Here is an 18,434-nt window from a genome sequence, read left to right as displayed (position 1 = left end):
AGTGTTTAAAGATAAAAGTGGTCACCATAAATAAAGGATAACTCATGACTTATAAAATAAAAGTAAGAATTTGACCTGGATCAGTGAAAATTTGCCAAGTAAATGCAAAAGCAAGGTCAAATAACAATCCCTCCAACAGCTAAAACATGGTAGATAAATAAAGATATGTGCTGTTCTTATGTTTGTTTACAGGATACTACTTTATACCTACGTCCAAGAAGAGAGAAGCTTAGAGAGGGTGGGAGTTGACTTCAAGAACCTGTAATATTCTCATATATTATATAGATAGATAACAAAATCAGCAGTATGTTGATAATAAATCACACAATTTACCTGGATTTACTACATATATATAAAAAATATTCATGAATGAATATATAATGAATAATATTGCCCCATATTCCTCTTAAATTTATTTTAAAAAATCTACATAAAAATAAGACAAGAGGTCAAGAACTCCTACAACGCTATCATTTTCTCTGAAAATTATAAGTATGTCCTCTTAATTTAAACTGAAATAAAAATATAAAAATACATGATAAAACTAATCACACAATGGGACCAGGCATGGCATTTTAATTTGAAAGTTATTAATATTTCCTCTTCATTTAGTATGAAATATAAACACAATAGACGTGACCAGATGTTATGATGTTATCTTTCATTTTAAAAAATAGTATTTCCTCTTAATTTAATACTAAAAACTATTAATGAACAAAAAATAAAAATACAGTGCAATCTTTTATTTTGAAAATTAGAGCACAGGCGTGGGACAGCGCTGCCACCTCCTGGAGGTCTGTGTCCAAGAGGTCTCCGGGCTGCAGCCATACTCTCTTGGCATTTTAAGCAGTATCTGACGTATTTTTGATACTGTTATCAGAACAGCCCTAGTAAATGTTCATTGATAATTATAGATATTAAGAATAAATATTTAAAAATATATAAATGTTTGATATAAATGTTAATTTATTTTCTGAATATATTTGATAATATATTTAAATGTTTAATGTGAATCTAAATGTTTTTCGATGCTTATCTAAATATACAACTATAAATCTAAATATTTAAATATAATTTTAAAGTTTTGCTAATAAAAATATTTATTTTTTCATCTAAATATAAAAATTAGGCCTTAATATTTAATGTTAAATATAAACGTTAAAAGTGTTTGTTCTGATTCTGACTGAAAACAAAGCAAGTAGATGGTGAACAAAAGTGTTTTTACTGATGTTAATGATGCATTCAGTTTATTAAATAAGCACACAGACACTTTAAAATGTGTGAAAAAGAAGAATATATTTCTGACTGGTAACTCTCACATCATATGCATGAAGTTTGATGAAAATCTGTCAGAGTTTTAGAGCCGAGATGAACAGATAACCCAGAAACACAAAGCCTCTGACCTCCGCTGTCACCTCTGTGGAGTCCTAAAAACAGTGAAACGTCTTGATGGCACTCTGGAAAAGGAACTGAAGGTTTAAACTACAACAGTGGACCCTCTTCAATTAATGCACACCTGAACAAAACCACTCCAACACATCTGCACACATACAGCGACCTGTCTGCATGTGAGTTCATGGCAGAGTCTTCCACTGCAGGTCTGACAGAGGTACAGACTCACCTGTGTGAGCTCTTCTCAGGTGAACAATCAAGATATCTTAAAGACATTTTACATGTTTCTCAGGTAAACGGTCTTTAACCTGTGTGAATTTTTGTGTGCCTGTCTAAATGTCGCTTCTGCGCAAAAGAAGCTCCACAGGTATGACAGGAGTACGGCTTCTCACCTGTGTGTGATCTCACGTGAACTTTTAGATTACATTTCAGCATGAAAGCCGTGCCACATATTTCACAGGTAAACGGCTTCTCACCTGTATGAACTCTAAAATGAGTATTTAAATTTGATGTCTGAGTAAATCCTTTTCCACAGATGCTGCAGGAGTACGGTTTCTCCCCTGTGTGTGATCTCAAATGGACTCTTAGTTTGGACTTCAGTCTGAAAGACATGCCACATGTTTCACAGACGAACGGCTTCTCACCCGTGTGAATTTTACTGTGAGTATTTAAACACGACATCTGAGTGAAGCCTTTTCCACACGTGCTGCAGGAGAAAGGCTTCTCACCTGTGTGAATTCTATTATGAGCTTTCAAACTCGACATCTTAATGAATTCTCTTCCACAGGTGCTGCAGGTGTACGGCCTCTCACCTGTGTGAGTTCTCATGTGGTTCTTCAGTTCACTGTTGTAGCTGAAATCTTTCTGACATGTCCCACATGAATACGGCTTCTCACCTGTGTGGGTTCTTGTATGTTTGATCAGCTGCTGCCTCATACAAAACAATTTCCCACAAGTCCTGCATGAATGCATCTTTGATGTGTTCTTACACTCATCACCACATGTGTCACATTTTACAGATATCTGACCTTGTCGACTGTTACACTCACTCCCTAATGCCTCGAAGTTATGAGGTCTTCCTTCTTTAAGTTTTTTCTGTTTTGTTTCTAAATTTCCAGTTGATTCTGAGTCTCTGTATAAATTTCCTCTGGGATCTTGATCCTCTATATGAGAGTCGTTAGAAAGGAGCAGCTGTTGATTGTGTAGTTCTCCTTCACTGTGGTCAGTCAGCATGAACGTGTCCGTCTCCTCCTTCACTATGACCTGCTCTGCCTCCTCTTCCTCTTTAATCTGTGGAGGCTCTGGCTCCTCTTGGTCCAGGCTGGAGTTCCTCTCCTGGTTACAGAGCTGCTGCTCCTTAAACTCCTGCTGCTGTGGTACATCTGGAGGAACATGATTTAAAAACACATTAAGAAACCGCTGGTTTAGGATAGAGGGGATGCTTAAAGTGCCATTAATCAACAGTAGGCCCCCATAAACGAAAAATACGGTCATTATATTTAGGAATACACTTTGTGATTTTTGGCCATTTCTAGTTGAAGTGAGAACAAAAGCGCTGAGATACCACTGTCATAGGATAGAAGCAGATGCTTTTACTAAAGGGGACAGAGGCTGGTTGTCAGACTTTTAACGCTAGAGCAGGGGTGTCCAAACTCTGGCCTGGGGGCCAAATGCAGCCCATGGTCCAATTTTCATTGGCCCACAGCAAATCCTACATATAAAATAAAAAAATGGCATGTGCTTGACCAGTGGTTCTCAACCTTGGGGTCGGGACCCCATTGGGGGTCGTGAGACACTGAGAGGGAGTCATCAGAAGCCTTAAAAACAACTAAAAATATTTTTTAAATTACAGTGTTTCCACTTCACACCAATATGACCAAATTTCAACCCTTTTTCATCACTTTTTAACACCAAAATTTGCCAATTTTTGCACATTTTTGCTATTTAAAACCCTTTTGTTTAAATTTTATACCCTTTCCACCACTTTTTTTCTGCCTGTCTTTGTCACTTCGAAACCAATTCTTGCCACATTCTGACAATTGTTGCCTCATTATTGCCACTATTAATGACTACCTTTTACACCCCTTTTTGCCCATTTTAACCACAGTTATCCCATTTTTGCCAGTTTATATCAATTTTTCATCCCAGTCCAACTAATTTCCCTGAATTTTTTGCACTTTAAAGCCATTCCAGCCACTTTCTAATCCACTTTTACCCTGTTTTGTACCCATTCTTGCCAATTTAATCCATTTTTGGTAATTGTTTGGCCCCTTTTAACCCATTTATGTTTTTTAAAAAGCAAATTTCAACACCTTTTTCACTACTTTTGCCATTATTCACTAATTTAAGCAACTTTTTTTAACCATTTTAAATATATTTTTAACATAAGTTATTTCATTTTTAAGCTTAACTTAACAATGGACCATGATTTTGCTGACCTCCATGGGCCCCCAGTTTGGCTGGATCCCAGAAACCTTCCCCTTTATCCCTCCTTATGGGCAGTCTTGTCTCCACATGACTATTCTTGAATGTTCATGGCTGTGTTCAACCACCTTCAGGTCCAGTGGGGGTTCCCAGTCTCTGGCACCTTTACTTTGGGGGTCCCGGGCTGAAAAGGTTGAGAACCACTGTGCTTGACTGTATTGTACTTCACAGTTTCAGCACTAAGTGTCGCTACCACGCTGCTGTAAACAAACATTTTGACAAGAAGAACTGGGAAAAGATGTCTTTTATTGTGAGGCTAAATTGAGGCAACACTACATAAACTGGTGGCCCGGGGGCCATATCAGGCCCCCAAAAGCTTCCTGTTCGGCCCCCCAAAGATCATTAAATTCAGAAAAGGAGGAAAAGAAGATGCTGTGGTTTTAAGAGTATCTTTTGGCTTTAAATGTCTGCCGCTTTTAAATGCATTCCACAAACAATTAACAACTAAATAGTTTTAGAATGACTCAACATTTGATCTATTTTTACAGAGATTTACTGTCATAACAAGAAGATACTTAAGAAAGGGTTAAGGTTGGCAGAAGTGCTGCAAAAATGACCAGATAAAGTGGTGAAAAGGGGTTAGAGAGTCACAAAATGGGTTGTGGAGTGGCACAGAGGGGCAAAAATTGGCAGAAAAAAAGTGGTGGCAAAAATTGGTAAAAGAGGAAAAAAGGGGCAAAAAGTATCAAAATTGGTTACAAATGGCAAAAAACAATCCAAAAAAAGTAATGACAAGGGACAAAAATAGAAGAAAAGTGGCAAAAATGGATAAGAGTGGCATAAAGTCGATAAAACATGCAGGAAAAGTAGTTAAAATGGGTTAAAGAATGGCAAAAATTGTGTTAAAGGGGCAACAGTATCAAAAATGGGTGAAAAGTGGCAAAAATGGTTGAAAAAATGTAATGTAAAGGGGGAAAAAAGGGGCAAAAATGGATCAGAGTGTTACAAAGGGGATCAAACATGCAGGAAATGTGGTTCAAAAGGGATTCAAATCTTTTAAAAATCAGGTTAAAGGGGCAAAAGGTATCAAAAATGGATTAAAAGTATCAAAAATGAGTTAATACTAGTACTAAATCACAAATGTGGAGGGCCCATTCTCTCAGCCAATTCTGTGCTCAGACCTGTCTCCTTGTGGCCATTATAGACAATAGAGATAGATCTCACTGCTAATGACTAAAAATGTCCTACGTTTTGAAAGAAAATACAAATACTACTACAATAGTATTTCAATCAGACCAAAATATTTATTTTTTGTGTATTTGAAAGTCCGGCCCCCAGAGTTTCTGTCGAGACTAAATCTGGCCCTTGTGCAAATGTACTGGATGACCCCTGCTCTACATGGTAAACATACTGGCAACCAAAATGAAAACATCTTATTTTCTAACTCCCTGATGGGTTACAGCAGAAAATAACAGTACAATAATATTCCAGAGGCGGAGCCAGTGGTAGTTAAGCCCTGAAACCTGATTGGCTCCCAAAAACCTGGAATTAACTGCCTTGTCAGCCATAAAATTAAGCGTTTAGTGTTTGTTCAGGAAGGTCACGGAGTCAAGCACTGACATAATCATCACACAAGCCCTCATCAGCTGACAGCCAGCTGATTTTCTATTGGCTAATCACTTTCATGTTGCCTAATTTAAACTGCTCTGTCTGGCCACGCTCTGTTGTTCCCTCTGCAAGCTGATCTCGCAACCCTCCTCCACCCCAGCATCTTCTTCATTCAGCTTCTGACTTATCAATTTCACTCTGTTGTCACTGAACTGGCCATTTAGGCATTTAGGCATACTCAATGACTAAGCTGATCTTAACTTACATTACATTGCTTTGACAAACTTTCATATACCTAACCTGGATATTAAAGCAGCCCCAACATCCTTATATGTTTCTGTATGTGGCCCTCAGAGGAAGGTTTGGACACCCCGCCCTAGAGGGCAATAACTCAGGATCAATACATCTGGCAACAATGGCCACACACTCCATGATTTGTTGCTCTGATTTGTGTCAAAATAACGCTGAAGCGTGTGGCGTCAACTCAATATTTCACTGCTCCTTGACCTTCATAAAACAAAGACGTTGCAGTTTCTAAAATACACCAATATTTTTTTTACCACAAGTCTCACATGAATGCGTCGTCATATCAGAGTAGACACCCTGATGTGTCTGTAATCCTGACATATTCTTAAAATCTTCTGTGCCACATTTTGAAGGCTTTTCACCTTGTTGGCGATCCCAGTCTTTCTCTGCTGTCTGAGTTTTGTGATTTCTTCTTTTCCTAAGTGATTTCTGTTGTTTTGGTTCTGATCCTCCAGTAGATTCAGAGTCTTTGTGCTCACTTCCTCTAGGACTTTGATTCTCAGCAACGTGAGAGTCGTTAGAAAGGAGCAGCTGTTCAGTTTGTAGTTCTCTTTCACTGTGGTCAGTCAGCATGAACGTGTCTGTCTCCTCCTTCACTATGACCTGCTCTGCCTCCTCTTCCTCTTTAACCTGTGGAGGCTCTGGCTCCTCTTGGTCCAGGCTGGAGTTTCTCTCCTGGTTACAGAGCTGCTGCTCAGCCTCCTCCTTAAACTCATGCTGATGTCGCTCATCTGGAGGAACATGAAACAAAAAACATGAAGCTACCACTGACAGACAGGACGCACGTACTACTAGTATCTACATGTTGGGCAATTTGTTAGGGCAGTGTTACTCAACCCTGCTCAACCAAAGAGACAAATTGTTTAAAAATACCTTTGCAAGAACCAAAATCCGGCAAAAATTGGTGGAAGGGGCAAAAATGGGGAGAAAAAGTGGAAAAAAAGGTCAGAAAGTAGTAAAAATGGTTAAAAATTTACAAAAAAAATCAGTTAAAGGTGGCAAAAATGGTCCAAAAGAGTCAAAAACGTGGCAAAAATGATTGAAAAGTGATTAATATGGGCAAAATGCAGTAAAGAGTGGCAAATGTGGACAAAAAATAGGACACAAGTGATATTTAATAGCAAAAGGTAGCTAAATTAAGCAAAAAATGGTGAAAAGGGCAAAAATGGGATAGAGGTAGCAAAAAAAGAAGCTAAAAGGGGTTAAAGAAAAAGTAAACATGTAGTATTTACTGGCAACAGGTAGCTTAACTGGGCAGAAAGGTGAAAAGGGCAACAATTAGACAAAAGTGGCAAAAATGGCCAAAATTTAGGAAAAATGGGTATTCAATGGCAAAAGGTAGCTTTAATGGGTGAATAGTGGCAAAAAATAGCGGAAAAGGCAAGAGTTTCCCTTTTTTAGGTTTTCTGAGGGAATAATATTTAAAATTATGACATAAAAGGGCCACAAATAATCACAAAAGAGCCACATGTGGCTCCAGAGCCTCATACTGAGTATCACGGTGTTAGGATGTCAATAAAATTAAGAAAATGTGTTTTCATTCTCTCTTCCTCTGTCAGGATTTCCATTAACACCAGTAATTCTACATTCATGTGTACTGGTCGTATTAATCGTCCATCCTCCTTGTAGTCATTAAATCTGTTTCTGAACCATCACTCCAAAGTCCAGATGTTCCCCAGACCCTCTCACCTGGTCTGTGCAGGTAGGATCGAGGTTTCTGGGAGACATCCAGCAGTCTGCGCTGACGGTCGATCTCCTCCTCGTACTCGACGATAGTTCTTTTAAAAACTACAAAAATGTCTTCAGCAGCAGCAGTTAGTCTCTCTGTGATAAACTCTCTCAGACTCTCAGGTGAACTCATTGTTCTTGATGTGGTTTCTTTCATTTTAAAGTCAAATTAAAGCTGGTCTGTAACAGCAGACAAGTTAAATGGCTGCAGCTACGCTCAAAAGTTACACTCGCGTTGTTTACTTCCGCTGTGTGTCACGTTAATAAGTACCGGCAGTGAAGACTTGTCAGCACTTTGGTCCGCTTTCAGCTGATGTTTTTTTGTTTTTGTTTTTTTTTATGCAACTACAAAGCGATATCTTTTTTTATTCTAAATAAAATATATTGTGAAAAACTTTTAAACTCATGTTAATTGACCTTTATTTAGTTTATCACCCTTAATACTCAATTACAGTCATGTTATTGGACATAGAAACAATGGACATCAGACAGATTTCTTTCACATAAAACATCTTAGTCTAGAGTTGAAAGTTAAAGGGTAAATTAAGTTTTTTGTTTTGTTTTGTTTTGTTTTTCAACTAATTTCTTGATTATCATTTCATTTAACATTTATGTCTTTCATGCATTAGCCAAGAATTTCAGCCTGGATCCCACATACACCTGGTCCTTTCCCGGCCTCCAGCTTGTTCACCACCTGCCCTCTCTGCTCTCTGCATCTGTGGCCGCCATCTGGAGCTGGAGATTAGAAAGATCTGCAAAGTAGTTGGACCATCATTCCTTGATATCTGACTCCTCTGTCAGGATTGTGCAATCAGCCGTCTTCAGAGCAGAGCAGCATGGAGAGGGTGCAGCTGCCTTTAGGCTCTATATGGCCCTTTAAGCCAGGCGGGCATTACTTGTGCCCAGGTGGCCCTCTACCATCTCACACAGGCCATGAACCCTGGCCTCCACATATCTCTGCATCAGACAGAAAAAAGCAACTATATAGTGAAATAAGTACTAATACTAATAATAGTAATTCAATTCAATTTTATTCATATAGCACACCTCATATAAATGCAAACTCAGCGTGCTTTACAGAAGATGAAAACAGACGAATAGTAACAAAGATACACCAGAGAGTCAAGAACAGAAATTTCTGGCAAAATAATTAATGATCTTGGACACACCTTGCACCAATCTGTACAGCATTTTGCACTGGTGTTCCACATTTTATTAAGCAAAAATATACAGACACTTAAAAATATGCAAAAAAGAAAATGAAATTTCTAACTGGTAATGGCTTTACTGGGTATCTGTGCAAAGTTTGATGAAAATCTGTCAGAGTTCTTAACATACAATGTTAACACGAACGGCCCAGACGAATGGAAACCTAGAAACGTAAGGCCTCTGACCTCTGCCATCACCAGTGAAACATCTAGATAGCAGTGTTTAAAACTGCATATTTAAAGGGATATTTCTGTATTTGGGTTGTATAAGGTATTTGGCAATAGTAGTGGCATTAGCCTCCAGAGATTTCAGTGACAATGCCCCTTCAAACTAACCTGACATGCCAGATCTGGAAACCTTCCATAGAGAGTGTTTGGGAAAGGCCAGGGCCTTTGAAAAAAAAACTCTAAGGGCGATTGGATGAATGCTCTGTCTGTCGCATCTTTACGGGCCAATCAAAGCAACAAAACATGACATAGCCCCGACGAGGAGTAAACTCCATAGAGAACTGCATGAACCATGGTGACTGCAGACATGTCAGGACATGATTTTTGACTAGAAATTAACTTAATGCTGTTCTTTATTCTTCTTTTAATGAAGAAATGTCAAGTTCTGATAAAACTGGCGCTTTAGCAGCATCCACGCTAACCTCTTCCACCATAACGACACTGGTCTCTTGTTGCTGCTTGCTTACATCACAAGTCCGCCATGCCTGAAAGTACCGCCCCTCGACGCTGATTGGTCCTGTCACTTTCTAACGGACCCAAACGGTTCAGACGGGAGCTTTGCAAGATGGATTCGCCAGTGAAAAACATGGAAACTGGCGAATCCATCTGCTTTGCAAGGTTACCTTCAAACAGGATTCACTGGAGGAAGTTTGGCTTTACAGCGTAGTAGATGGGTACAGTTTCTCTGTGTAATTTTGAGTTTTAGGTAAAATTCCTCCAAAAAAATGTTGGTTCAGTTGTATAATGTACCAGAAATTTTTGAAGCATTTCATTTGCACGCATAAAGCCGCCATGTTTGGCACTATTTCCATCTCTGCATATTTGCTCTGCTGTTTGCGTCTGTCAAATACAATAAAATATACAAAAACTTGTTAGTTCAGCTTAGTTTTCCACTCTTAACAGCTGACGTATCATTTTCATAAAATAAACATATCGTGCCAACTGTAGCTTGCCTAAATATCAGCCACAAGAAGCCATGAGCTTAAAGGGATACTTCAACATTTTGGCAAATTCGCCCATTGCCATAATTCCTATAGTCTTAGTAATAGGTTCGTTACCTTCAGTTGTAGGTGCAAGCTATTTTTAGATCCCAGCTGCGGAGTTCAGACCTGCTGTGCCAACTCAATGTAAGCAGACGGTATTCTGGCTTTCCCTCATCAAACTCATCAAATACACAATCCAACAACTCCAAAACGCTTTTGTGGAAAAGTTGTGACCAGTACATTCACCACGCTATGAAATAATCATGGAACATTACAAGACGGAGATGTTTTAAAGCTAAATGCAAAGTTGGAACGACACTCCAGACATGGCTGCTGCACTGTGTCACTCCGCCCAGTGGTTTACTCAAGAAATAGTTCTGAGTATTTGCTTCATGTGTCGTAATGTTACATAATTATACGTTATTATTTCATAGCGTGGTGAATGTTCAGGTCACAACTTGTCCACGAGAGCGTTGTGGAGTTGTTGGATTGTGTATTTGATGAGTTTGATGAGGGAAATCCAGAATACCGTCTGCTTACATTGAGTTGGCACAGCAGGTCCGATCTAAAAATAGCTTGCACCGACAAATAAAGGTAACAAACCTATTACTAAGACTATAGGAATTATGGCAATGGGCAAATCTGCCAAAATGTTGAAGTATCCCTTTAAGCTGGCCACACACCAGATGATTTTCAAACCTTAAGCCAAGGGTGTCAAACTCAGTCACAGCAGGGGCCGGATTCTGAAGTTAGATCTAACCTGAGGGCCTAACAGGGTCAACATTTTACAAAACTGCCACCCTAATTATCCCTAGTAATAAATTATGGGGGAAAAATTAGCACTGATGATAAATGATTTTGAGATTTTAAAGTCAAAATGATAAGTTAAAAGGTCAAAACAAGGAATAAGATGTTAAAATAATACTTTGTAAATGCAAATATGTAAAATTGGAAGTCAAAATCATATTTTAAAGGCAAAAATATGACGTCAAATTTTAAATTTTGCACCTTAAAGATCAAAATATGAGATAAACAGTCAAAATAATGAATGTAGAAGGACAAAAAATGAGATAAACATACAAAATGATGAATGTAAAAGGACAAAATATGAGATAAAAACTCAAAATAATAAATGTAAAAGGAAAAATATGAGATAAAAAGACAATTTCAAACATCAGAGAAGGCAAATCCGGCCTCAAATTGGGCTTTAAATTGTAAATCATAAGGCCAGCCTTACTTGGATGATAAATGTTCATTCAGTTCTTCTGGTTGGGATCGGTTTCTCCACTTTATTTTCACAGTTTCAGAGTTGAAGAAGGTTGGTAAAACAGCAGCGTTCAGTAAGGCAGGGAACTCTGGATGGTGAGTGATGCAGGCTGCAGGCGTCGCAGAGCAGCTATCTGCTGATCAGAAACTTCCTGAGAAAGAGTTGGTAAGTCCCACTCCTGACAGCAGAGGCTCTCTGTGTTTGTTGGCTCACAGGTTCCACACCTGCACCACCTGGTAACTTGGGATCTCCCCTGACAACCAGCCTCCTTCTTCCCATTGAGTCTCCATCTGTAGAAGTTGAATCTGGACACATAAAGCTACTCGTCTGCATGAGCTGTAGAAGAGTACAACAGTCTAAGAACCTTCTAGGTCGAAAGGTAGGGCCTCTCACCTGGATGAGCTCTTCTTATATGAGAGGTTGAGATAGAACGCTGTCTTAAAGACCTGCTTCATGTTTCTCAGGTAAACAGTCTTTAACCTGTATGAACCCTTTTGTGCGATTTTAAATGCTGTTTCTGGGCGAAAGTTGCCCCACAGGTGCTGCAGGAGTACGGCTTCTCACCTGTGTGTAATCTCACATGAACTTTTAAATTGTATTTCAGTCTGAAAGACATGCCACATATTTCACAGGTAAACGGCCTCTCACCTGTATGAATTCTATTGTGAGTATTTAAACTTGACATCTGAGTGAATCCTCTTCCACAGGTGCTGCAGGTGAAGACACTCTCACCTGTGTGCGTGCCCATGTGGACTTTTAATTGACGATTCAAGCTGAAACGCTTGCCACACATTTCACAGGAAAAACGCTTCTCACCTGTGTGAATTCTCTTATGGACACCTAAGCTTGACGCAAAGGTGAATGTTTTTCCACAGGTGCTGCAGGAGAAAGGCTTCTCACCTGTGTGACTTCTTTTATGAGCGTTCAAATTGTATATCTTAGAGAATGCTTTTCCGCAGGTGCTGCAGGAGTATGGCCTCTCACCTGTGTGTGTTCTCATGTGGATCTTCCATTCATAGTTATAACCAAATGTTTTTCCACATATCTCACATGTAATGGAGCTCTCACCTGTATGAGTTTTGATATGTTGAGTCAGCTTTGACGTGGAACTGAATACTTTCATACAAGTTATGCATGCATGCGTCTTTTTACTCAAGCGGAAAAAATTGCGTGTATTCCTATTATCTTCACCATATGTTTCACATTTTACAGATACCTGACCTTGTCGACTGTTACACTCTTTCCCTAATGCCTCCATGTTATGAGGTGTTCCTTCCTGACGTTCATTTCCTCTGGGATCGTCAGAAAGGAGCAGCTGTTGATTGTGTAGTTCTCCTTCACTGTGGTCAGTCAGCATGAACGTGTCTGTCTCCTCCTTCACCATGACCTGCTCTGCCTCCTCTTCCTCTTTAATCTGTGGAGGCTCTGTCTCCTCTTGGTGCAGGCTGGAGGTCCTCTCCTGGTTACAGAGCTGCTGCTCAGCCTCCTCCTCCTCCTTAAACCCATGCTGCTGTGGCACATCTGGAGGAACACAGATCCCAAACATTAAGATACCATAGTCAGTGGAGAAAAGCATGTGCTTACTACAAGTATAAAGTGCTTATAAAAGTATTGACCCCCTTGGATGTTCTACCTTTAATGTTTTTTTCTAGTCAACCATGATCACTATAATTTGTCTTTTTTTTTTAAGAAAAAAAAAGAAACTTAATATCAAAGTTAAAACAGATTTCTACAAAGTAATGTCAATTTAATAAAAATATGCAATGTAAATAAGTAACTGCATAAAAATTCCCCTCCTCTCGTCAGTATCTAGTAGAGTCACCTTTGTCTGCAGTTACAGCTCTGAGTCTGTGTGGATAGGTCTCAGTCAGACCCAAACATTTCGACTCTGACATTTTACTCCATTCTTTGCAAAACAGCCCCTTTCAAATCCAGCCACAAATTCTCTATTGGATTGAGGTCTGGTCTTTGACTCGGCCACTCCAGAACATTCTCCTTGTTGTCTTTAAACCGTTTCTGTGCAGCTTTCTCTGGAGGCTTTGGCTCACTGTCTGACTGGAAAATAAATCTTCTCTCTTGCAGACTGCATTTATTTTACTCTCTACCTTTACAAGCCTTCCAGGGCCGGCTGCTGAGAAGCATCCCCACAGCATGATGCTGCCACCACCGTGCTCCACAGTGGGGATGGTGTGTTTGGTGTTCTGTCTGATGGTCAAAAAGCTCCATTTTGATCTCATCAGACCAAAGAACTCTCTTCCTCTTGACCATGGAGTCTCCCACATGCCTTTTGGTGAACTCTAGTCCAGATTGAATCTGAGTTTTCTCCAACAGTGTCTTTCTCTTTGCCACTCTCCCATAAAGCTCTGACTGGTGAAGAACCCGGCCAACAGTTGTTGTCTGCAGAGTCTCTCCATCTCAGCTTCTGAAGCTTGGAGCTCCTTCAGAGTAGTCATAGGTGTCTTGGTGTCCTCTCTCACTAGTCTCCTTCTTGCACACCCACTCAGTTTGTGAGGACGGTCTGATCTAGGCAGATTTACACATGTGACATATTCCTTCATTACTTCATGATGGATTTAACTGAACTCTGGGGGATGTTCAGAGGCTTGGAAATGTTTTTGTCTCCATTCCCTGACTTAGACTTTTCACTACCCTTTTCTCTGAGTTTCTTGGAGTGTTCTTTTGTCTTCATGGTGTAATGGTAGCCAGGAATACTGGTTAAGCAGTCACTCAAGCTTCCAGACTCAGGTGTCTTTATACTACAATCACTCAGGTGATCCCCATTTCTCTAACTGTGAGACTACTAGCACCAACTGTCTGGACCTCTGTTGAATCAGGTCAGTCACTTAAAGAGGGTGAACATTTATGCAGTCACTTATTTTAAATTACAATTTTTCTATTAATGAACATTACTTTGTAGAAGTCTATTTTCACTTTAAAATTAAAATATTTTTAGTATCTTGTTGTCAGAAAAGCCAAATTATATTGACACTGATTGACTTACAAGAGTAATAAAAGAGTAAAACATACAAGCAGATAAATAATTTTTGTAAGCACTGAATATGTTGGGCAGTTTTTATGAAATAGACATTTTGACATTGGGTGTGTATGTTATGAAAATGATCCTATTTCCTTTGTCGAGGAGTTTTATTTAATTTAAGTTGTGATTTAGTAAAACAAATCTTAAAAAACTGTGGATATCAGTTTTGTCCATGAACAACTACACAGCATGGTGAAAAATACACAAAAGTAACCAGTATTTTCCTTGGGCCCTGTTTACTCACACTGCTTCATCAGTGGCATGTAAATGTGTATAACTTTATATGAATGGGATTAGATAATACTGATGGCCAATTCTCCAGAGCAACCTCTGCCATCAGCGTGAGAATGCGGAGTGAAGGGGTGTGAATGGGAAGGTGTAACCTGCGGTGTAAAGGTGCTTTGAGCAGTCAGGGGGGGTAGTACTTTCGGGTGTGGCAGAGTCATGACATAAGCAAGCAGCAACAAGAGGCCGGTGTCGGTATGGCGGACGACATTGGCATGGACGCTGCTAAAGCGCCAGTTTTATCAGAACTTGACGACATTTCTTTGTTAAAAGAAGAACAAAGAACAGCAGTGAGTTGTTTTCTTTTCAGAAACAACAAAAATCATGTAATGACATGTCTACAGTTGCCATGGTTCTCATTATGCAGTTCTATATGGAGCTTACACCTCCGTAGGGGCGCTGCTCGGTAACGGCTACGTCACCTGTTTTCGTTGCTCTGAGTGGCCCGTAAAGATGTAACAGACAGAACGTTCATCCTATCACCCTCCAAGTTATTTTCAAACACTCTGCCCTTCCCCAATTGCTTTCTACGAGAGGTTTTCAGGATGATGTGTGAAACACATCCATCTGGCGTGCCAGGTTAGGTCTTTGGTGGGCTCCAAAGGATTTTCAGGTCTCAAATTGAGAGGGACCTGGATGCATCGGAGGACCTCCACTTCACACCAGAAGTCAGATGAATGCCACCATATCTCTTCTTCTAATACCAGAAGTCACTTGAACTGAAGGTCGTCTTCGTTGTTTTCTTTGTGCATCGCCGCCATATTAATTGAGGCAAGTTCATCACATAAGGAAATATGAGTAGACGAAAAATATGTGACTTTTCAGACTAACAAGCACAGTGATTACATAACATTAATTTTACTAAACCGATTTATGATCCAAATTCACGAATCTCTGAGCACAGACATAATATGTGACGGGAGATTGGCTGGCCGGATGCCGGCGTCACCACCATGTTGTCAGAGGCAAGTCCGCTACATCATTCAATACAGTAGACAAAGACTGTGCACGTTTTCAGGATAAAAAGCTCAAACGATGAGATTACATGGATTTTAATTAATTCATTTAATAAATGATCTATAGTAACACAATAAGTGACAGTGAAACGTGAGTATATATAAAGAAGTCGTAAATCTTCTTTCGTTCAGACGGTCCACTTTGGCGGAAGTGGTCCGGCACAGTAAACGCTGAACAGGAAGTACTTCTTATATGCGTGATAAAAGGCCTCGCCTTGCAAGTTATCGGAATGAAAAGCTCAAACAATCAGATTAATATATAAATATAGATACAAAATAAAAAATATCTATACATATATGAAACTGTGTTATATATAAAATTATTTTATTTTAAAGCCGTGTTGAATGACGTAGCAGACTTGCCTCTGGCAACATGGCGATGACGCAGATGTCCGGCCAGCCAGCCAATCTCCCATCACATATTATGTCTGTGCTCAGTGATACGTGAATTTGGATTATAAATTGTTTCATTTAAATTAATTTAACATTATCACTGTGCTTGTTAACCCAAAAACTTGCAAATTTTTCATCTACTTGTCTTTCCTTACTTGGAAAACTTACCTCTATTGATATGGCGGCGACACACGGAGAAAACGAAGAAGACGTTCAGTTGAAGTAAGCTCCGGTATTAGAAGACACGATATGGCTGCGATTTTCCTACTTCCGGTGTGAGGTGGAGGTCTTCGGATGCATCCAGGTACTCTTGGAGAGAGATCTGGCAGCTGTTCACCTAAGTTTGGAGAGGGACCCAACTACAGTCACGATGGCCGACATGGGCTTCGCTATGAATCCCATCCATGCCGTAAGTCCCAAGTGGAAGTTTCTTCTCCGTGTTGGACTCAGCTGTCAGTGTTTGTCAGTCTTTTTCGTGCCTAACCCTTAACCTTGGTGCTGGGTCTCAGATATATCACCTTCCCCACTGCCTTACCCTGAACCTAACCACTCTGGTTTAAATGCCAAAGCCTAACCTTAGACATACGGACTTCCGGTTGAGACTTCCGGTATGGAGTGGATGTATGTCCACCATCTTGTCTGCAGCAAGGTACTCTTGAGGAAGTTAGAGATTAGCTGCTCTACGTGATTGTTAAAGCTTTGTTTAGATATATGAGATCAGTTAACCGCCCCGCCGTCTGTTCACTTCTTTCTTTCTCCTGAATAAAGATAAAAAATAAAACCATTTTAAGCACCGCGTTTTGACCATGAGTAATAACACCGATTTAAATTTGTTTTAAATTTCTCTATTTTGCAAAAGAACATCAGAAAAAGTTTTCATTTGTTCCCTTTACTCTCATCATCATTAGCACTAGCATAAACATCGTCCATCCTCCTCGTAGTCATTAAATCTGTTTCTGAACCATCACTCCAAAGTCCAGATGCTCCCAGACTCTGGTCCTCACCTGGTCTCTGGAGGTAGATGTGAGGTTTCAAACTCTCTCACCTGGTCTCTGGAGGTAGATGTGAGGTTTCAGACTCTCTCACCTATTCTCTGCAGGTAGATGTGAGGTTTCAGACTCTCTCACCTATTCTCTGGAGGTAGATGTGAGGTTTCAGACTCTCTCACCTGGTCTCTGGAGGTAGATGTGAGGTTTCAGACTCTCTCACCTATTCTCTGGAGGTAGATGTGAGGTTTCAGACTCTCTCACCTATTCTCTGGAGGTAGATGTGAGGTTTCAGACTCTGTCTCACCTATTCTCTGGAGGTAGATGTGAGGTTTCAGACTCTGTCTCACCTATTCTCTGGAGGTAGATGTGAGGTTTCAGACTCTGTCTCACCTATTCTCTGGAGGTAGATGTGAGGTTTCAGACTCTGTCTCACCTATTCTCTGCAGGTAGATGTGAGGTTTCAGACTCTGTCTCACCTATTCTCTGGAGGTAGATGTGAGGTTTCAGACTCTCTCACCTGGTCTCTGGAGGTAGATGTGAGGTTTCAGACTCTCTCACCTATTCTCTGGAGGTAGATGTGAGGTTTCAGACTCTGTCTCACCTATTCTCTGGAGGTAGATGTGAGGTTTCAGACTCTGTCTCACCTATTCTCTGCAGGTAGATGTGAGGTTTCAGACTCTGTCTCACCTATTCTCTGGAGGTAGATGTGAGGTTTCAGACTCTCTCACCTGGTCTCTGGAGGTAGATGTGAGGTTTCAGACTCTGTCTCACCTATTCTCTGGAGGTAGATGTGAGGTTTCAGACTCTGTCTCACCTATTCTCTGGAGGTAGATGTGAGGTTTCAGACTCTGTCTCACCTATTCTCTGCAGGTAGATGTGAGGTTTCAGACTCTGTCTCACCTATTCTCTGCAGGTAGATGTGAGGTTTCCAGGCGATATCCAGCAGTCTGCGCTGACGGTCGATCTCCTCCTCGTACTCGACGATAGTTCTTTTAAAAACTACAAAAATGTCTTCAGCAGCAGCAGTTAGTCTCTCTGTGATAAACTCTCTCAGACTCTCTGAGGAACTCATTGTTCTTGATGTGGTTTCGTTCATTTAAAGTCAAATAAAAGCTGAGCTAGGACAGGAGAAAAGTTCCGGTAGCTGCAGCTCCGTTCAAAGTTACTCGGCTATTGTTTACTTCCGCTGTGTGTCACACTATTAGCTCCCCGTAGTGAACGTGTTGCAGCATTTGTTCCGCTTTCAGCTGACGTTCCGTCTTCAACTAATTAACAATTTCTCTCAAGTTTAAACTTAAATTTTGAAAGAAGAGGGAAAAAATACTTTTTAACCACAAAACATAATTGTCCCCTACATTTATTAATAACAGTACATTTCTTGTAAGTGGCAGATGCTGCACTTATTTCACAATAGAAAAAACAACAAAGGAAAACTGCAAAGAACTTTAAAAAAAATCATCAAATACATGAGGAATATAAAATATTAGGGACGCAGGATCAGGGCCGCCCCTGGCCAAAGTGAGGCCTTAAGCAGACTCTGTGACCAAATTTATTGTAAATGTTGAGCCTT

At 40.0% G+C, this 18,434-nt stretch overlaps 2 protein-coding genes across 4 annotated transcripts; both read right to left on the bottom strand.

Annotated features, from left to right (window-relative positions):
* Positions 1 to 1,294: 1,294 nt before the first annotated feature.
* On the bottom strand, positions 1,295 to 7,690 carry LOC121514762 (zinc finger protein 239-like). 2 transcript variants are annotated; one of them, XM_041795060.1, is made up of 3 exons: positions 7,420 to 7,690; positions 5,997 to 6,461; positions 1,295 to 2,774 (listed from the first exon to the last, which is right to left on the bottom strand). In XM_041795060.1, exons 1-3 carry the CDS (start codon positions 7,613 to 7,615, stop codon positions 1,696 to 1,698), a joined length of 1,740 nt encoding a protein of 579 aa, XP_041650994.1. In that variant the 5' UTR covers positions 7,616 to 7,690; the 3' UTR covers positions 1,295 to 1,695. The 2 variants fall into 2 exon arrangements, with proteins under 2 accessions (XP_041650994.1, XP_041650995.1); XM_041795061.1 differs by having other exon boundaries at positions 6,093 to 6,461.
* Positions 7,691 to 10,494: 2,804 nt separating this feature from the next.
* On the bottom strand, positions 10,495 to 18,020 carry LOC121514768 (gastrula zinc finger protein XlCGF17.1-like). 2 transcript variants are annotated; one of them, XM_041795068.1, is made up of 2 exons: positions 17,765 to 18,020; positions 10,495 to 12,665 (listed from the first exon to the last, which is right to left on the bottom strand). In XM_041795068.1, exons 1-2 carry the CDS (start codon positions 17,958 to 17,960, stop codon positions 11,620 to 11,622), a joined length of 1,242 nt encoding a protein of 413 aa, XP_041651002.1. In that variant the 5' UTR covers positions 17,961 to 18,020; the 3' UTR covers positions 10,495 to 11,619. The 2 variants fall into 2 exon arrangements, with proteins under 2 accessions (XP_041651002.1, XP_041651003.1); XM_041795069.1 differs by lacking the exon at positions 17,765 to 18,020 and adding an exon at positions 12,967 to 13,104.
* Between the last annotated feature and the right edge of the window lie 414 nt (positions 18,021 to 18,434).

The sequence above is a fragment of the Cheilinus undulatus genome, linkage group 9 (genome assembly GCF_018320785.1).
Source record: "Cheilinus undulatus linkage group 9, ASM1832078v1, whole genome shotgun sequence".
Classification (NCBI taxonomy): domain Eukaryota; kingdom Metazoa; phylum Chordata; class Actinopteri; order Labriformes; family Labridae; genus Cheilinus; species Cheilinus undulatus.
The sequence above is the reverse complement of the archived record's forward strand: the minus strand, read 5'-3'. Positions and strand labels throughout refer to the sequence as shown.